This window comes from Passer montanus, unplaced genomic scaffold, assembly GCF_014805655.1.
Source record: "Passer montanus isolate IOZ18808 unplaced genomic scaffold, ASM1480565v1 scaffold32, whole genome shotgun sequence".
NCBI classification, from domain to species: Eukaryota; Metazoa; Chordata; class Aves; order Passeriformes; family Passeridae; genus Passer; species Passer montanus.
Genome location: NW_024367930.1, coordinates 7,672,330 through 7,693,382, shown reverse-complemented (window position 1 = coordinate 7,693,382; position 21,053 = coordinate 7,672,330). Strand labels below are relative to the sequence as shown.

At 43.5% G+C, this 21,053-nt stretch overlaps 1 protein-coding gene across 1 annotated transcript in view; it reads right to left on the bottom strand.

The window, feature by feature from the left end:
* Positions 1–21,053, bottom strand: part of AOAH (acyloxyacyl hydrolase) — a 73,706-nt gene that overhangs the window by 3,399 nt on the left and 49,254 nt on the right. The window contains exons 15-21 of the mRNA XM_039715222.1: positions 18,547–18,583; positions 17,403–17,477; positions 11,751–11,923; positions 9,320–9,378; positions 9,181–9,240; positions 7,540–7,636; positions 3,782–3,858 (exon numbers count right to left, since the gene is read on the bottom strand). Coding sequence (XP_039571156.1) covers positions 3,782–3,858; positions 7,540–7,636; positions 9,181–9,240; positions 9,320–9,378; positions 11,751–11,923; positions 17,403–17,477; positions 18,547–18,583 — 578 coding nt within the window. The remainder of the gene's footprint in view (positions 1–3,781; positions 3,859–7,539; positions 7,637–9,180; positions 9,241–9,319; positions 9,379–11,750; positions 11,924–17,402; positions 17,478–18,546; positions 18,584–21,053) is intronic.

The window sequence follows — 21,053 nt, the reverse complement described above, 5'->3', positions numbered from 1 at the left end:
TCCTGAGCTGTGTGTTTTCGAAAAAAACTTTATGGAGGTAAATTTTAGCTTTGAAACTTTACTGAAATATAGTTATGCCAATTATGAGTGTTTTGTTTGCTCCCTCCTGTTTTGCAACTTAAAAAAAAACATGCAGGAAAGCCCTTTTCCCACAAGAAATTTACAGGAAGAGAATGTGGCTCAACAAATCAGTACTTAGTGTTCATCCCATATTTCATGATTTTTTCATATAAAATATTGCCTGGAGAGGGGACCATGGGGGCTAGTTTATTCCTGAGTGCCTAACCTAGCCTTTCTCCAATGCATGGAAAACTGTGCTGGCTCTTACGGGACAGGGCAAGTGTGGCCTTTTTTCTTATTTTCTTTTCCTTCTCCTTGCAAGGTATGCAAGCTTAGAAAGGTTTAGTCCCCTCCCACACCGCTCCAGAATGTTTGGAGGACCTCTGGACTCCTGGATATATGTGCTGACACCTGCTTTTACCATGTTTATACAAGTAGACAACTATTTTTTTTTTTAATTAAAGACACAGTGGATAAACAGCAGGTGAAATTCAGGGGCTGACAACAGACACCAGCTTATCCTGCCCATTGCTGTACCACAGTGATTAGGGATCACCTAGTGATCACAACTTGCCAGCTCAGCCTTGGGTTGAAAGGGGCACAGAGAGTGGTTCCTTCATCCCAAACTTCAAAATTTCTTTGCATTGAAGGCAAGAGCTAAGGTGTTTATGCTTTCCTTGGAGTGCTTCTCAGACTAAAAATTGGGAAATATTTGTCATGCTTCGATATCTACAGAGGGAAAATTCAGCAGAAATGTGCTGGCTTGGTATCTTATCTGTTGTATTTATCAAGCTGCCTGTGAGGCGTGGGGAATAGCTGCAGGGATGGAAGCAAGAGCCTCTGTTCACTTGAAAAGCTGCATGGAATCAATCCTCTCCCGCTAGGCAGCTCTGTGTGCTACAAAAACCATACCTGGCCAGAGGCATTCGTGTCAGGAGAAAGTAAAACTTTAAATAAAACTTGTATGAGGAGTGAGTGAATTGTTTATCATCTTCCTTAAGCATACTCTAAAATAGCAGTCTCTGCTCACACTTCCCCTTCTATTTATGAATAGAGTTACTCTTTTGGAGCAGAGTGCTATGTCTCAGTCCAAATAGTGGTATGTTGATAACAGACTTCTCTAACAGGAAAAGAAAAATGGATTTACAATGGTGGATGTTTGGATAAGGCTAATTAATAAAACCTAGGAGGGCAATAACTCACTTGAAGTGAGGCATATCTACAGCTGGCACCTTGACTGTAAGGGAAAATGTACCTATAAAAGCATTAACATCATGCTGGCAGCAGGAGGGAGAGATCATAACCACTGCAGGATGCCAGATCCAGAGGGATTGAAATATGGCAGTGCTTGACTGCATCCTGTAGCTCAGCACTCTGGGGGCTGCAAGCAGGTTTGCAGCTGCCCTTCAATGTCCTTTTGTAATTTTCTTGTGGCTTAGGAAGGATCCTGTTAGATAGTTGCTGCCTTCAACTCTGTGCTACCTTGCAGCTGCTGGTGGGATAGAGGATGTGGGCAGGAGGCTGGATGAAAAGCTGTGATATGACAAGCCTGGCTCCCACTGTGGGCTGGTGCTGGGGGTTATAAGAAACCTCAGGCCAGCCTTAGGCCAGGGAAAGACAGGAAAATGCAAAGAAAATAATGGAAAAGTTTCCATTGCACTCCAGACTTTGTATTGCAGTTTCCCCAGATGGCAGGGTTGGGTATGGGGTTTGTTTCATCGCTGTTTTTACTCTCATTTAATTTGCCAGGTTTTCTCTAATTGCTTCCTTGCAAAAGGCCTGCAGCAAAAATCAAGGCACACTTTCTCCACATCCCCAGGCTGTGAGTTCATACTTTCATGCAGCTGTCTCCTGGTACTTGTAAAGTAGACAGGCAGGAATTTCTGCTATGTAGGAGTCCCTCCTTGAACAGGAGGATCTTGTAATTTGGCAAGGCTAAGCAAGGCACTGTATGGCCCCGAGTGACCAACATGAGTGTAAAAGATAGCACCTAAAGCATCTATTTTCCCTTTGGACTTCCCCCTGCTGGTGTCCCCTAGCTTAACTGACAGAACCGTCAATGGAGAAGTGCTGAAATGCTGGAATCTGTCAGTGCTTGCAACTGACTCCCGTGGAAGTGCTTCTCCACTGACTGCTCTTTCCCAGTGTGGAAGGCAGCATCACACTGGGTCATATGGAGATGGGGTTGTTGGAGTCAACACATGCAGGGCATTATCCCACCACATAAAACTGGCTCATAAAATCCCCCCATGATTCTGAGCAGGGGCAGTTTCCAAGTGGCTGGGCAGTGTGGTGGGGTTTGCTTGCAAAAGAGACTGCTGCTTTGCTCTGCACATGTGTTTGACGTCTCAGGTAGTGTATAGAAAACCAACTGGGTTTGTTTGCAGCTGACTGCAGAACACGATTTCTCCATGTGTTTTTGTTGGAAAAAAAAATTATTTGAAGTGAGCATGGTGGGAACCAGGCAACCTCGTGCTAGATTATCAAACCCAAGCAAGGACTTACAGTGGAGCAGCTGCTTCTCCTTCCCTTTTGTTTATTTCTGTAAAAAACAGACTGTAAACCTTCTCCTTCAACCTGTCCTCAGAGGCCAAGCAAGCAAGTGAAAAAGTAATAAGATGTAGCTGCTGAGCAGAAGCAATTTAAATACATAACTTCAAAAAGAATCTTTGTTCCAGGCTGTGACAGGCAAACCTTCAGCCTCACACCTGTAGGGCAGCAGCAGGGCCTGTCTGGTTTCTGCAGTGCTGCCTTACTCTCCTGATCCTGCAAAACTCCCACAGGTGTTTGGGCAGGCAGCTGGCCAGCCTAAGTGGCAAGGATCAGTTTTTGTTCATGTTTGGCCATGATACTGGTAAGTGAGGGAAAGAGGCAGAAGACCTTGCAGGAGTCAGAGCAGAGTGCAGCAATCAGAAATATCAGAGATATCAACTCTGGGGCTACAGCCAGCATTTGGATTGGCCAAAGAAGGCACCCTGGCCTGTATCAGCAATAGTGTGGCCAGCAGGACCAGGGCAGTGATTGTCCTCCTGTACTGAGCACTTGTGGGGCTGCACCTCAAATCCAGTGGTCAGTTTTGGGCCTCTCTCAATAAGAAAGACATTGAGGTGCTGGAGTTTGTCCAGAGAAGAGCAACAGAGCTGGGGAAGGGTTGGAGAACAAGAGTTATTGAGGAGCAGCTGAGGGAACAGAAGTTTTTTAGCCTGGAGAAAAGGAGGCTGAGGGGAGTGCTCTTAGAGCTCTGTACAACCTAAAAAGATGTTGTGATGAGCTGGGGGTTGGTTTCTTCTCCCATGAAACAATTAATAGGACATAAGAAAATGGCCTCAAACTGCACTGGAGAGGGGTGTTAGATTGGATATCAGGAAAAGTTATTTCAGGGAAAGGGTTGCCGAGCATTGGAACAGACTGCCAAGGGAAGTGTGTGCACTACTATCCCTGGAGGTATTCAACATGTGCTGCTTTGGGACAGGGTTTACTGGTGGACCTGGCAGTGTTAGGTTAATGGCTGATCTCCATGATCTTAGAGGTCTTTCCAACCCAAATGATTCTATGACTTTCTCTCCTTTAAAGTAGACAGATTCCCCACATCTGCATCCCTGTCACATGCCAGCTGGATGCCTGGGGCAGCAACAGGCACCAGAATCCCACATGCTCCCACATCCCACATGCTCCTACATCCCACCTGCTCCCACCCATCTCCTGGGGCCGGGTTTTTTACCTGGCTGGGATGGAAGCCATCGACTGGTTCGATCAGCTGCCAGGGCTCACCTCCCATCTTGCGCCATTCCTCGGCCGCTGCAAAGAGCACAAGCAGAGGGGTTTGTCACCCGTGAGCTCAGAGACCCCCGCCCAGAGACACACCCTGCTCCTCCTCAAGGCATCGCTGGTATTTTTAGGCACACGACAGCTCTACGTGAAGATTATGATAATTCACATAGAGTTGTCAGAGCCTATAGTGTGTATAATCCCCTCTCCTTGGGGCAGTATTTAAGCCTTTATTGTTATTTTTTTCCTCTGCGATATTTATGCAAGGAAGTGCTTTGAACATAAATGATTGTAAAACAATTCACTTTGTCTCCCAACTAAGATGGATGCTGTAGCAAGTAAAGCTGTAAATTATTTAATAGTGATTTAATACTTTTGCATTTCCCATGTTAGTTTCATCTTCAGCAGTGCAAAAGAAAAAGTAGAGATAAAGAAAACAGCGCTTTTTAGAGAAAGAGATGGTAACAGAATATTCACATGGGCTGAAGTCTGCATGAACAGGCTGTCATTTTTGGTTACTTATCTTCCAAGTGGTCTTTTTCAACTCCAACAAAATAACCTTTTGAATTACATAAGCGTGACATTCAATGCAAATGATGCTGTGCTGTAAGCCCTGGAGCCATTAGAGAAGTAAAAAGCTTTCTCTCTTCAAAAGGGCTGCGGAGTGATCAAACATGGGACTAGAGGATATGGCATTAACAGACTGTAAATTCAATAATTCCTTTCATAATGACAGATTAAGAATTCTTAATAGCATTATGCAAGCATCCTGTTAGGAGGAAAATGTTCTCCATTCAAGCACCACAGTTTGATCTGGGCTCACCGCTGGTTTTTGGACCCTGGCTATTGTATCAAAAAGTGATGTCTGGGTCCCCATGCTAACTCAAATTCACAGAAAGGTGATATTCCTGCTTTGACTGTAGAAATCCACTTGTGATGCTTCAGGCAGTGCCCAAAGTAACCTGTTTGAAGACATGGGGCTTGTAGGTTTGTTTCAAATTTGCAGTTTGTTGGGCAGAACACATATCTACCTTAGATTCCACCATGCAGTGCACATACAGATGCACAGTGAGCTTACCCAACCCCTTCTATATGATATTGTACATGGAGTACAAGGCTGTGTACTGTGTTTTAGTACATTTGTAGTTCATCTGTAGAGAGACTACTGTTCCAGTGCCAGAAACAGCAGAGGAGGAAGTAAGATATGTATCAAGATAGGTCAATTTATACAATTATACCTGACCTCCAAAAATCCAAGAACAGTCGAGCAAATACCCACCAGCTGAGTATGTCCAGAGCTTGTCTTAGAAATGCCTGTTGCCTTGTCTGGACTAGACTACAGCTTGCTCCCATCCACATCAAGGAAAAGGCATAACAAGCAACACCTATCCCCCTCTTTATCACACTGCTTCATAAGGAACCACTAATTTCTTTAGTCAAGTTCAACATGTGAGCTTGAGTGTCCACCTAAGTCTAGAATAAATGCAAATATACTCAAATTTTACTTGGAGAAAACTGAGAGCTGCTATGTACACATATATGCCCAAGCCAGCCTGAAATCTATGTATTCAGTGTGTAACCACTGCTAAATATTTGATGTCTGGAGAGTTTAGGGGAGGATTTGCTGCTTCCTTCAGAAAGAGACCAGAAAAGTAGGTCAGCAGCCTTAGCTGGCTTGTGAGCACACTCGCGATCTGACAGCTTTCCTGATGGCAAGCTCGAATCCTTGGCTCCAGGGCTGCAGGAAATTTTGCAAAGTGTCTTTCAAAGCTGATGTTTGTATATGCATGTGTGATTTTGTTTACTTCATTTATTTGACGCGATGTAATCAAGAACAGCAAATTATATTAAGATGTTTCCTTTTGTGAAAGCAAATAAATTAACTAAAGTTAGTAATTTAACTTATTAAAGTAATTTGCCTACCCAGCAGGTAGTTCATTCCAAATCCTAATGACTTGTTAAATATTAAGTAGCTGAGGCAAAAGCCACCAGGAGACTTGGACACCCTTGAAACTCTGTGCTACGAGAATGAACTTGACAGTGGAGCCCACCTCTCTGACAGAAACTTTTGGACAGAAAGACTGCCTCTTCCATCCTCACTTCTTTACCTCCTCCTCCTCCATATGGTCTTCATGAGACCCAGAACCAGCTTTCTGAATTGGGTCATGTAGGATAAGATAAGTTTGTGAATTTTGATGGGATTTGGCTGAAAAAGGAGATTTTTTTTTTTTAATAATCTTAGGTGCTGTGGCAGCCTTGTGCTTTCAAGGACAGCTAAGCACTAATGGGGAGAAGCATTAGAGAAGCGTACTTTAAAGCATTGACAGGGTGCTTCTGTCCCTTTGTGGCTTTGGATTTACATGTCTGCATGCTGGGACTTAAAATATAGTCCCCAGACAAAATTTTTCAATAAGGACTACATGGAACTACCTTTCTACGTGAACATTAAAAAAGGGAAATGCAGATCAAGCTTTTTTCCTAATTATTATATACTCTTTTTTGAATGTAAACATTCAGGCTATCTGGGAGAGACCCCAATGTGGTGAGGGCTGGAGCTCCTGCCCCATGAACAGAGGCTGAGGAACAGGGATGGTCCATTCCAGGGAAGAGCCTGTGGGAAGACAATGTGGACAGGGCCAGTCTCTTCACAGCAGTGCACACTGGGAGAGGGAGAGACAAGTTGTAACATGGGAGATTCAGGCTGGATATAGAAATAAAAAGCAGTTTTCCTACTTCCCCTTCACTGTCTAACTACTTGTAATTTGTTGCCCAACTTATTCACTCATCTCATGCTGATCCTCACTTTTAGAAAGAAGGAGTGCATTTCTCCTTGTGATGAATCTGTGCTGATGCTGGGTGTTGCCTCAAGCTGGGCCCTGTGCATCTTGCAAGGCAAGCAGAGCTGATTCAGGGATTCAGGGACAGGTGTTGGTCCCCAGCCCCACAGGGACACTGTCTGCTCATGCGTAATGACAAAAATTTCCTGGGTGTTTTAATTTATTTTTAAATGTCAGTTTCAGAAGAAAGTGATTTAGGTAATGCGCTTACCTAATGTCACTAAAGATCACAGAAGGACAAGTTTTGTAAGCTCTTCAAGTCAAGTTACAGTAGTATGTAGGTGTTTAAAGAAACATAGAGAAAGATGCGAGTTATTCCTGGGACAGGTGCTTCTACTTTTGGGAACAGTGAGAGGGTGGCTGTGTTATTGAGGCTGATGAAAGGTCCCATTCCCAAGGCACTGCTCAGCCCAGAGGAGGCAGCATGAAGCCCAGTCAGTGATGAAGTAAACTACATCTCATGAAGACCACTTTGACCACTGCAGGTATACACCTCCAGCCTAGATGACCTGCTGTAAGAGCAATGTTCAGAAATAAAACCCAATCTTATGGACCAATATGGTCATCTGTTGTCCTTGTCACTTTGGTACCCATGAGGAAGTGGCCAGTGTGCTGCACATCACTGGGGTGGTGGGTGCTGGCAGCTGGGACCAGCAGGAGGCTGTAGGTCACAAGGTAGTGGTGGGATTTTGTCTCAGGAAAAGTGCCTGGCATTAGGGATACCTCCTTGGCCACAGCCCTGACAGCAGGGTCACCTAGGCTCACTGACTGTACTTCCCTTCTCATGGTACAGAGTGAAAATATGAGGAGTGTGTCAACCGGCCAGGACTTGAATAAATGCTTTGTGAGAAAGTCAGGGTAAAAAACAACTTACTTTGTCTCAGTGGGAAATCCATGTAGAAAATATCAAAGTTGGAAAATTTCTCAGATCTTGCTATTTCTTTCAGGACATTGGAAAGTTGTAATGCTCTCTGCAAAAATCAAATGATTTAATGACTGTTCATTGCTATTCATATTGCTTTGCATGGATTCAGCTTTTGTCACTGATGTGCAGGCAGGAATTTGAAAGCTAATGTTGCCCTTTTTTCTGGGAGACCAGAGGTGAAATGAAGCTCTTCATCAGAACATGGACTTGCATGAGCACTACCAGCCTTTGGACTACCGAGTTCATCCTCAGACTGCACTGAGGCCTCAGCTGATTTTGTAAGTTTTTTACAGCATATGCTTATTTCTCTGGAGACCTCTTTTAGTAGTGCCCCTACACTTATATAAATATTCTAAGTATCTCACTTTTGGAGCTCCTTTCTAAAGAAATGCAAAACTTTTCTACAAGAGAAATGTCCTCTATTCCTATTATCCTTGCCACTACTAAGTTGGGGATGATAATGCTTATCTATGCAGACCAAATTCCACCTTCACTTTCAGAAGAGTAAATTACCACCATGGAGTGTCTGCCTGATACATCCAGTGTAATTTCTGCAGCCATAACAGAGATCAGGATCTCCTAAATATTTAAATTGTGCAGTTTGGATAATAACATAGACAATTAGTTTCAGACAGGGGCTCAGAATGATTAATTCATACCCTGCAGACATATGCATTGTTCATGGACAGAAGTTACATGTACTCTATGTTCTGTATTGTTGGTATGAATTATAAACTGCAATCCTGCAAAGGTTTAGGAATGTGCATAATGGCCTCCTCTGAAGTCAAGAGAGACGGGGCATAAAATGAAATACATATGTAAGTTTTGGTGAAATTAAGGTCATATTTTGTTGTTTAGTGAATGTAAACATTAATACAACCATACATAGAGATGACACCTTTGATAATATTTGGTTACTGACTCCTTTTTCATGGCTGCAGGGGATTGCTGGGATTAAAAATCAGCTTGTACCATAAGAAAATAAGTGGCTGTTTTTCATATCATTCACTTCTGCAGCCAGATTTTTAGGGTGAGTTTTAAGACATCTCTGTTCTGTCCATTCCCATTCCTGCACTTAGCTGGATGCTCCCTGGTCACACCATCTGGTGACTAAGTCCACAGAAATGTGTCTGAGGAAGATTAGCACAAATCCCAAATGAAAACAGGGTAAGGCTCTTGCTCTCAGGACCTGATCCTACAGCCAGAAAAATCTATGCAGCTGGCTTGTCATACCAACAGCTCACTTGATTCAAAAGCCTTTCCTTTCTTATCAGGCACATTTTCTTCTTAAAGAACATGAACCTGAACAGTTCTGTCTCAGAGAGATCACATCCCCTGAGCATAAATTTGGGTAGCTGAGAGGTTGTAACAGCAATACCTTTACAAATCCCTTAACTTGAGCATGCTGCCTCCCAGGGCCTGAGAGGCATTTGAAAGTCTAAGTGTGGATGTTTCCACAACTTCTCCTCACCTTTGGAAGAAAAGAACTGCTGACATCTTGTCTTTGAGGCAATTGGGCTTCTCTCCTCAGACACAGGGCAGAGTGTCTGAGCACAGGGGTGATCCCATTGCAGCCCCATTGAGACTTACCTCCGAGGTCAGATTCCTGAGGGTCTCGTTGGGGGTCAGCCAGCCGCTGCAGGGGCTCACCTGGGCAGGCACGAGGAGAGGGGCTTTAGCAGCAGACCAGGATGAAAGGGGTCTCCTAAGGTACATCAGCAGACCTTACCTGGAGGCAGTCGAGGAAAGAGTAGAGTTGACTGTACGTGACATCCTTGTTCAGTTGTCCTGCAAAGCACAGAGAGACAAACATCATGGCCAAATGCGACTTCGTTCTGTACATCTGTGCATTCCCATGCCTTACAGCCCCCGGTGGGAAGAGGCACTCCCAGAACCTCACCACACCCGCTACCCCCAGGGAACCCTCCTACCACCAGAGCTGGGGTGCAATAGAGGTGGCAGCATCAAGACATCCTTCCTGCTAAGGTGCCCATGTCCCCACAGTGTACAGAGCCCCACACCTGCTTTTCCTGCATCCCTCTCCTGCCTTTCATAGGTGGTTTGTCTCACGTGTGGGGTTAGTCATCACAGCCTGTGCCAGCCTCCGAAGTGCACGACTGATATTTTCCCGTTAACCTGTCTCACCCGCAAAAGAAATGCAGGGTTTGCAAAGCTGAAAGGTGCCTGTATACACTCTGAGTTTTGCATTTACTTCGTAGAGGTTAGCCTTAAAAGGGAGAAACAATTTTGCTGTCATGGAGGGAAGTGGATATGCTTGTGTGGGTGAGGAAATTCAAGCATCAAGTCAAGCACCCAGCTAACATTCCATAAAATTCACTGTGCTATGCAATAGCCTGGCTTGCTGGAGAAAATGATCCGTTTTCTCAATCTTTTTGCTTCTTTGGTAACTACAACTAAGATGAGAATTAAATGGCCACATTTTTTTGTATTAGTTGTATTATTGTTTTTAGTACACTGATCATCCCATCAGGCTTTGATACTTTTGCAGTACTGAAATAGGCATTTCTTATTGTTGTTTTTAGGAACTGCGAAGTATAATCTCTCCCAAGTGAAATGGGCTTCTCAGGTTGCTTTGCAGTGGCTCCCTGATACAGATGTGTTTCCTGCCTTTCACACAGCTGCCCATCACCCAGCAGCACTTCCAGCTGCCCAGAAAGCAAAAGGTGAGGAGTTCAAAGATCTAGGAACACTTCTGGATACTTGAATGTTCCAGATTCCTGTAGCTTGAAGCATCAGGCCCTGGGATGAGCTGTTGTGGGGACCAGGAATTTGGCAGAAGAGCAGACTGATGTCTGGTCACAGCTGACTGGCAGCCAAATGGGGAAAACTGCTCACAACCTGTTGGAGGATGTGCCAGAAGGGATCCCTTGCTGCAAAACGTGTTGCTTAGGATTAATTGGGTCCCTCCAAGGCAAATCAGCCCCTCTGAAAATTTTCCAACTGATCCTATAGTTAATCACTCCTGATTTGGCTACGTGTTGTCTGTGATAATTAGATACCTAGTCAGAAGAACTGTCGCTGTGATAAACATGCACTCAAGGGAAGAAATAGCTTTATGTGACCAAAAATTAATTATGACAGGTTTCCCCTGCCTTGAAAGGGGTAAGATTTTTCTCCTTTTTTTTTTTTCTTAAATTTTTTTTTAAAATTGGTACTAGTATAGTTGTTATGAGAGAAAAATATAGGAATAGAAATGGGAAAGATGTGAGCCCATTGGTAATTACTAGGGGATCTTGGGGAAACCACAACACAGCTGCAAGCTGTGTTACCCACTGGTTGCCAAAATCATCTGAAGTTGTAATCTACCATTTTAATGATGTGATTTAGCTTCTCTCTCTCTTTGCTGGTGAGAACTATTATGACAACAACTTCCTGCTTGTCAGATGCAAAAAAGATTATTTTACTCCAATACAAGTAAGTTCATGCTTTTGGTCTAGAAAGCCAAGGAGTGAGTGGTCTGTTAATGGTGAGAGGTACTGTGCCATTCACACTCTGAGATGACAGGATCCTAAAGGTAACCTCCAAATCTCTGAAAAAAAATGCCCCAAAGCACTTTACACTCTGAGGGAATGTCCCAAAACATGCCTGCACGCAGTATGAGGTTTCAATCAACACATATAGCTAGTGTAGGAGGTGTCAGGCACCCAGTGCTGGCAGAAAATTTATTTCTTTAATATAAAAAAAGTCTTTTGGAGCCCTCTGACTTATTCTTTTGCCTTGGTCCACATACAGTTTTACCACAACACCCACCAGTCAGTGAGTGTAAACCAAATGCCCGTGTCCACCTGTAACAACAATCAGGATGAAGTGCAGGCAGGCTGGTCACAGTTTTGGGCCAAGACTGCAGTAGAACAGCTTGTTCAGACCACCACAACCTGTGTTGAGCCTGGTTTGGAGCTGGGTGGGTATGGCTTGTGAGGGAGCCAGGCAGAATAGGGGTCTAACCTGTCCTGCACTGGGAATGGTAAGAATGTTCCTACTTCCACAGCACAGCCAATATCTGCCTCATATTTCTCAGATCTCCTCCACTCTGTCAGATTTGCTTGAAGTCATCAATAGATTCATAGATTTTTTTAGGGAGAGAAGCTAACATGAATGGGCAGATGATCAGGAGAAACCCCACAACACCTCAAATTTACCTAGAGGATGATATCTGTCGTGCAGGTTATCCCAGAGGAAGCGACCATCCACCAAGCCTGTCAAAATCACATGGCTGCCATTTGGAAGGAGGGAGTCCAGGTATCGCAGAGCTTGCACCACATTGGAGAGCATTTCTTTGGGTGTGGTCATGTGGGCCAGTGTGTCACGTTCACTGCAGGAGAGGATGCCAATAGGACATTGTGTCAGGAATACTGTGTCCCCAGAAGGGCACCTGAAACTGTCATTTTCTCTGTCTGCTGCTCTTCCACATTAAGTCAGCTGAATAAAACATTAGAAAAATGCTGTGGTGTCTCTCACTTGTCATTGCCAAAATCAGACGTGATATAAAAACCTCCCTCCCTCAGTGTACCCCATCTCTCTGCTAAAAACAGACAAATCAATCCCTTTTTTATAGAGTGGACTCCTGTTGTGGGTTAACCTCAGTGGGCAGCTAAGTATCACACAGCTGCTCACCTGCTTTCCTTCCTCCACTTCCTCCCCAGTAAGACAGCGGAAGAAGAGAGATTAAAAGCAAGAAAACTTGGAGGTTGATGTAAAAAGCCAAACCAAAGCAGTTTATTGTTCAGAGAGAAAGTGGGCAAAGAAGTAATGCAAAACCAATCCCTCATCACAGCTGGGTGAATATAGGACTTCTTTCCCCATAGGTTCCTGTACATACCTTACTATCAACATGCTCTTTGATTATGCAAGTTAGGAATATCTAAGGTAGCTTTGTTTCTCACATGTCATACGCTTCTTACTACAGCTCTCCAGGAGGGCAGGAGAGAGGTCTGGACAAAGGTGTGAGCCTGGAGAGAGGTGATACCTAAGATTAAAATAATCCATTGGGGTACAGGTGCTGTGTCTGTGTACCACATGGACTGAATGCCCACATTTTGTGACTCATTGTCAGGCGTGAACCTCTTCAATTCAGATTCTCCAGCTCAGGCTTATCCTTCCTCTCTTGTATTTAGCTGTAAATGCTGCAGGAGTGTGAGGGGAAATTAAATCCTAAAGTTGAAATACATTTCAATTTATATAAGAAAAACAAACAAGCAGAACCACCCCAGGCTGCCTGGAGAACACTGCTCTAGTTATGTTATTATAGCAACCACTTTATTACAGAAGAAGCATTCACGCACTCTCCCACCCGAGAGCTATTGCTGTGCTCTCATGGTGCACGTGTCCATAGCAGGGGCTGACAGCAAGGGGGGAACACAGCCCTGAGAAGGCTGTCCCATCCCATCAGGAGAGGATCCTGCCACCTTGGGAAGCAGGGCCTTGTGACAGTTTTCATTCTGTCTTGGTGGTGTGGCCCAGCTGAATAAGGTGTTCAGAAAGTAAGGTCAAGAAAGACAGGGGATGTCCTTCCAAGGGAGAAGGTTGCACTGATGACCACCTGTCACATTCGCATTTTCTGGAAAATCCCCTCACCCAGGATTTTTCTCCTGGGAAGCTGAGAAACCTCAGAGAAAAAGGAAATCAATATTATCTCATTTGCTTCTCCTGTGTTTTGCTCCTTTGGAATGTGTTTGGAGATGGCTTACCAACAGGTGATTGTTTCATTGGTTTCCGCTGTGAACTATTTTGACTCATTGGCCAATCAGTGCCAAGTTGTGTCAGGACTCTGGAAAGAGTCATGAGTTTTCATTATTATCTTTTTAGCCTTCTGTAAGTATCCTTTCTGTATTCTTTAGTTTAGTATTCCTTAATATAATATAGTATCTTAAAATAATAAATTAGCCTTCTGAGAACATGGAACCAGATTTATCATGCCTTCCTTTGTCTGGGAACTCCACAAATACAATAACCACCCTCATTGTTTTAATGGTTCCCAGATTTTGTCCTCTTACTTGTGCTCTTTGTTTGTAGAAAAGCAATCACCTTAGCATTATCATGCCTTCCTTTGTCTGGGAACTCCACAAATACAATAACCACCCTCGTTGTTTTAATGGTTCCCAGGTTTTGTCCTCTTACTTGTGCTCTTTTTTGTAGAAAAGCAATCACCTTAGCGGCCAGAAGGCTCCATCCAGGTCCTTTCCTTAAGAAAGTCCTTTCATCTCTTTCTTGGCTTCCCAGGGGTAAGAGAAGGGCAAACTTGATGCTTGCAGTGCTGAGCAAGCTGAATTGGGTCAGATTCCTTGTCAGCGAACACCACAGAAGCAGGAGCTTTCCAAAGCATTGTTGCTCTGTCTTGAGGTGTTCAAAATGTTAGATTCAGAGGGGGTAAATGGATGTTGAATCCTGTGTTGGAGAACCACATTCCCTTAGAAGGATTTGAGATTCTTCACTGAGCAGCATTTTGCACACAAAATAATAATTGGGTGAGTTTCCTGGACCCAGAAATTTATCTTAATGCAGTATGTGTTGCTGAAGTGTTTGAGACTTTCTAGCAGGGAGAACTGAAAAACAGCATTAGGATTCAGGTTTATCCTTGTGACAGCCACCAAATCAAGCTACTTTTGAGATAAGACTGTGGATTTGCTCTGAAATTACTTCATTTCGCCTACAGGTGTTGCAGCACTTGATTTCAAAATACTGGTCTGATGTAAGGCCTGTACCACAAGTAAACATGTCAGCACAAGCCAAAATTATTTTGACATTCATAATTCCACTTTCTCTTGCCATACAGTGTTGAATTAATGCAGATATGTCTTCACATTTCGTTTCTGTGCCAGGCTAAGAAATTAAATCCGAATAAGAAGAAAGCACCTTGTAGGCATGTTCAATTTTGTCTCTGCCATAAGGACTCCAAGGTGCCTGGGTGAGCCCCAGGGCCTGTTGTGGTACCCTCACCCCATTCCCCTGGGCTTGCTGCACAGGGCTGGTATGCCCAGGGCATGAGGGCTAGAGGAGCTGCCTGCACACATGTTATTTTTATGGCAGGAGGGGTGCAGCAGCTCTTTGGTGCTGATAGCTGTACAATGAAGGGACACTATGCTCTTGCTGGCACTGGTGTCACTTTGTACAAGGTCCTTTCACGGTGGCTTGCTGCTCACCCTGCTTTGCTGCTGCCACCTTGCTGTTTGTTGCAGATGCTATAAGTGCAGATGTGTGAAGGAGAGGCTGGAGAAATGGTGCCATACCTGAAATGTGACTAGTATTTACATTAACTGTACAGCATTTGAGACTTCTGGTGCTCATTATTTTCTTGTCTGCTTTTTTTTTTGGTTTGGGTTTTTTTTTTTTTTTTTTTTTTTTTTTTTTTTTTTTTTTGTTCTAGGTCTCTGTATCCCATATTTACACCTCAGTGGGCTGTGAGATACCATTGCCATCTGTCTTTATTTTTCTAACCCCCCTGTTTGGACACCACGGTGTGGAGACTACAGGGAATGTGTAATACAGACTGCCAATTTCATTATCCTTTCCCTCTACAAACATCCACATTACTCATTGCCTCGCTCTTCGGATGGGATGAAAGACCAGCATTTTAACAGTGCTTTGGGAAGAGCTGTGTTTCCAGTGTGCTCAGCACACCACCCTCGTTTAAGACAAAATACAGGATAAGGCCAGGAAGGTTGTATTTCTGCAGTTTAGAGCTGTCCTTGAGGAGGTTTTTATTTGCCAAGCCCTAAGTTTAAAGTCAAGCCCATCGGATGCTCTGCATCCTCTGTAACCTCTGTAGGTAAATCAGAGCCAGGGCAACTACACGGTAACTGGACACTGAAACAAATCTCTCTCCACTGTCCATCCCCCTCAACGGAAACAGCACGATGCTACAGAAGCCGTGGCATCTTTCCTTGCAGGAGTCACTGGGATCACTACAGCCTGATAGCCTCTTTTGATGCTGGGAATGTTTTGGAAGAAAACAGACAGAAAATAGCAGTGAGAGTTTGAGCAGACAAAAGTGTCTCTGCCAGATAGTGAATTCTGGGATAAAAACCCATCAGAGTTTCAAGCAAGCATTAAATACTGCTCTGGAGGGTTTTGGAATATACAAATGGGAGAGGCAAGGTCACAAGGGTTTAAATTTCTGGAAAATTTCTTTTTACTTGAGATGAGTAGAAAGCAGTGTTAGAGAGAGGCTAAGCAAAAGCCTGCAGAATAAGGAATAAAAAAAAGGAAAAAGAGGTGCTTTTAGCAAAGGCAGTGACACAGCAGAATTGAAATATGTGCACAACAGATCCTGGGCCAAGCCTGTGAGAAGACGCCTTGAAAGTCTCCATGGCGGGAGCCATGGACTTCAGCAAAGGTGGAATTTTTATTTTTTGTGGAGGGGGAAGTAGGGGCTTTATCATCCTAGCAATGGATGCAATGATCTCTCCATAAGTTTCCCACTAAACAGACCCCCAGGACAGTCTTGTCAGCAAGTACCAGGAAGCCTGTGACTGCTTTTCCCTTTCAGTCAGAGCACAGTAGCATTGCTTTTGAGGATTTGTACACCTTTTCCCTAACAGGAGCAGGGTGCTGAGGGCAGATTTGGCAGTTCTGGGCAGGGGTGCAGAGAGAGCACCAGAGGACGAAGGTTTCGTGGCAGGTGATTTCTGTTTGCTGCCTGCATGTGGCTAGGGTGAGGGAAAGGACCTAAAAGGTGCCCCTGTGGCCCCACTTCTGCCACAGCTGAGGGCTCCCAGTTTCTGCAGTGCCAAGGAAAGCCCTGCCTGGCTTTGGACATCTTCATCTGGAACACAACACCTGGCAAACACAGTTTCAACCCATGAACTGCCTGTTAAGCAGTTTTAGGACACCAAACCTTGGCCATTTTTGTGGCCACATCTGACAGCCTGCATATAGCTCCTACTTTGTTATACAATCTACAGGTGAGAATTTTCAAAACCTTTGGCAGGAAACTTAGCTGAGTGTGCAGCATTTATTAAAGTGAGTGTTTTGAAAGTCTCTGTGTAAGTAAGATCGATTTCTTCCATGTATAAGAAATGATGAAGATTGACCATGGTGAAAATAATGTTGCACTACCAACAGCACTCAGACCTGCAAAACCAAAACTGCAGTATGGATGTGCTGTGCACTGGCCTGGTTGCAAGGTGTTTTCTGCCTTCCCACTTCCAGGAGGAAGGGAAGCATCGAGCTAGTGACCTCTTGGTGTCCCTGTGAGCACTGCAAATGGGTAATACCAGAACTATTCGTTTTGAAAGCTTCCGTTCATTTTCCCGCAGAGTTTATGATGTGAATAAAGCCAGAAAGACAAAACACCTCATCAGGAGAGCACAGCAAAGAGTGCAGGAAGCAGAGGCAAGGTGAAAATGGACCTCAGTAGGGGACTATGTTGTCATTCCTCAGAAATGATGAACCAGTCATGCTCTCCCTCCCGCGAGAAGGTGGCACAATGGGTAAGATGGATATACATGCTTTTAAACACTTCCCCCCAACCCCCTCCTGTTGTTATTATTCATTTCCTCTGCTAAGTTAGAAATAATTACTTCAGACATACCATTAGTCATTTTATGACTGGCTTATAAAAGAAACTAAGAAATGCAAGCTCTAAATGAGGACAGGTAGGTGCCTATGACAAATACAGGTGAGGAAAAAACAAGTATTTTCAACAGAAAATTAAGAAAGAAGGACCAATAGCAAAGAAAAATGCCATCATGGAGAAGGACAAAGCAGTGAGATGCAAATGTCCAGGCAGTCAGCAGTACTCTAAAGAAGTCAAATTTATGCTACTATAAGTGTTCATTTAGTTTACACCTTACCCATTGCAGACATCATTCCCAATTGTAGCGTAGATAACTATGGCTGGATTGTCCAACAGCTGGTTCCTGGCCAAACTAAAAGATAAATATGGAGCTATGTTAATGGGGAAATACACTCTCAGTGTCTGAATCACACCCCATGCTTGTGTGAGATCACATTTGGAAATATTCTGCTTGGATCTGGCCAATACCCAAATGACTGCTCCTATGTGTTTGAGAGGGTTTTTTAAATTTTGTTTTGTTTTTTTTTTCTTTTTTTTTTTTTTTTTTTGGCAGGTTTTCTTTTTCACTCTAGTTTTATATTTTACTACAGTGACTTAAATGAAGTTATTTTCCCTTTTCCCTTTCACTGCTCATGGACTTGTCTTTTTCACTGTTTTTCCTGCTGGCTTTCCATTTTCTTTGTGTTATTCAGAAGCCAAATCAAATAGTTTCACTTTGGGGCAAAGACATGAATCAAGATGGGAATTTTTTAATCGTAGATGGGAGAGGAAGACTAGGTTTGGCTGACAACTACATCTATGTGTAGAATTGAACTCAAGTTTAAATCAGGATGTGGTTTGAATCTCCATGCTAGAGGGCAAGAATTCATTACTTCTTTTTCAGGACGAGAGAAAAATAAATCCTTTAGGACACAAACTATATCAGTGTCAAGCAAATGAAATCAAACCCAGCTGACCCACAACCCACCCAAATTCATCTGAAAAGGAGAGTTGCAGCCTCTCACTACTCAGTAGCTACTCAGCTGCATCCATATGGAAGTGACAGTGGGCCTGCCCTTGTCTATCTACATTGCTACACGCAGTTAAGGGGACACAACACACAAATTTATGGAAAGGCTTAGTCCCTCCCCTAAAATCCCTGGAAATGCTCCACTGGCTTAACAGAGCCAAGTTCAAGGTCCTGGAGATGATGATATCCACACTTAAACCCAGTTTTCTTCTGTTTATTAATGTTTATACTATAGAAGAAAGAGCCAGCACTTCAGAGCACACTGGTCAAGGGAAGCAGTGCTTTTTAACACTCATGGATAATATAATCCTCACAGTGATTTGCTTGTTTCTACCAAAGAGGTAGAACTCCATCAGTGCCCAGAACTCCTCCAGTACCTCAAATTAGCTCTTGAATCCTGTTAAGCACTCACCTTTTTATTAAAGAGAGGAGGTTTCCTGAAGAACCACCTGATCACACAAAAGGGGAACAAGAGAAATAGTACAACATTGTTATAGGGAATGCAAAACCAAACTACATTGCATATTTCCAAGAATGTAGAAGCAGTAAAAGTAAAAATGGAGCAACAAGTCATCTCTGTAACCTTTTTAGTTGTTGGCACTAAGAAGTAAAGTTATATCCAGGGACCTGCTGCTTTCTTATCTGAATTGCACACTTCAGCCTGTAGAAAATCAAATACTTTTAACTGCAGGGTTGTTTGGATCTGGCTTTTAATCCAGATCTGGCAGCTCCTTCCCATCTGTTGAACATAGTAGTCTCCTGTAAACCAGCCAACCTGACTTGTCAACAGTCAATCTATTTTAATGTTCCCTATAAATTGCAAAGGGAACTGTTCTCACTCTGAGAGAGTAAGAGTCTCACAGCTATACCACATTGGGACTGATTCAGGTCCTAAACATAGGCACCAAGTGCCATTTTTGACATCCCAGAGTATCCAAGACACCTGCAGCAGGGCTGGCAGATACATCACAAGATGCATGAGAGACTGTGCACTTCTGGAGAGGCAGCTGGAGGTGGGAAAGATACCATAAAGCACCTTAAATAGCTGTAGACACCAGTGTTTGGGCTCCTGCAAGGCTCTCCCCACAAGTGTCAGACTTTTTCTAAGTAGTATTAGGCCAGCTGCACTCCTCCCAAGAGGCTCTGCATTTCAGTAGCAATTCACCCAAAGGGTTGGATGAAAATCTTTCCTCCTTGAGGAAAGGAACTGGCTACACCTAAACATCTGTGAGCATCTGTAATATTTCATTTATGTTTTGAATGAGAAAAACATTCCCATTTAGTAAAGCTTTTGTGCATTAAACTTATTAGCAAGTCTTTAAAGGCCATGCATATTCATCCCAACTACCTCCCTCACACAAATCAAACTCCATCACCTGGAGTACAGGAGGGATAGCAAATAAGGAGCCAAAAAAGAATTTATGCTTTGGTCAAGATGAGGCTAGGTCTGTGATTGCAAGAAGCTCACCTCACAGCAAGGTACAGAAACATAAACTTCAGAGAAGCAGATCCTACAGGTCGTACTTGGTCTTATTTTTCAGTATTTTCACTCTCTCCTCTTTTTTCATTCCATCTTCTCTTTTATTATCCTCCTCCTATTCTCAGCTCAACGCTTCCCTGATCTCTCTCCTCTCTTTTCTGCATTGTGCTTCTGAAGCTTGCTTTGAGGAGTAAATCCTGCCCTCCCTGCAGCTCTTGAGGGGAAACTTGTGGACAGAACATCATTAAATCCCTGCTGGATTGGTATGGGGGAAGAGATCTAAGATATAAACCCCTAAGGTAGCAATAATACATTTTGCATTTTAATAGTGATGCCTTTGTTATTATCACTCACAGTGATGCCAACTGCATATATCAAGGAACCTTTTATGTTTTAAATAATCCAGTTCTTCCAAGCTGAAAATGAATGTATCAATCTGCTGCTTCTCTCCTGGGGGTTGCTGATCCATTCAAAAATCCAGCCTTTCTATTGAGAAGCTCTTTTCAGCAGGGTAAGAGCTCCACAAAAACCTCAGAAACTATGGCTTGGAACATAACTACGAAAAGTTGTTTTTTTTCTGTTTAATAGACATTCTTTCAGTTAGAGCTCAACACCCTCTGTTTAAGCCATTTTGTCACAAGGCTCCCTGGACTGTGGCTGTGGTTTCAGCATAAATAAACTAGTGGGACCTCTAGAAATTAAAATGTATTTACAAAAAAGCAAGAAGCTGTTCTTGGGTATGTATTACCTCCACAAGCATAGGTAGTTATAAGCAGCTCAGTGGAAAGCATTAGCACAGTTACAAATCAAAACATCAAGAAAATGAACATGTATTTTAGAAAGGAGTTTTTATGGGTAAATTGAGTCTTCAAGGAAGCTTTTGTGATACAGGATGAAATCTGTGATGAAAACATTCAAGAGACAAAAGGAGATGTAGCAGAACTGTTACCCTTACACTGTTCAATGTCCTGGAATCTACTCCTGGATCTTTCCTGCCTCTCTCTTTCTCTCTGTTGCTTTCCAAATATTCTCAGACCAGTGAGGTTTTTTTAGTTTTGGTTGAGAAATCAAGGTTAGGTTTGCTTCCAGTTGTGAGGGAAGGGTCCACCACCTCCAGAGGATAATGGGATTTTTTAAGAAAGGGAAGGCAGAAATCCTGTTAGCATTCCTGGGGAAGCCTTTCTCTGTGGTGAAGATGCATGTCCTGAGAAGAGCAGTGGGGGAATGTCCCTTTGTGCTGAGTCTGACACAGTGCTGGTGCTTTTGTAGGGGAGCTGGACAGGAACATTGTTCTTGGTGCCTGGCTTGGCTTGCCATCCCTGGGCTCTAGCTCTTGGCTGCATATCTCCTCCACCAGATCAGCATCCTTTCCTTGCACACATGTGGGGCTGTGAAGCATCATTTTCAGAGGAAGGTTTAGTTGTCCCGTGTGGGGTTAG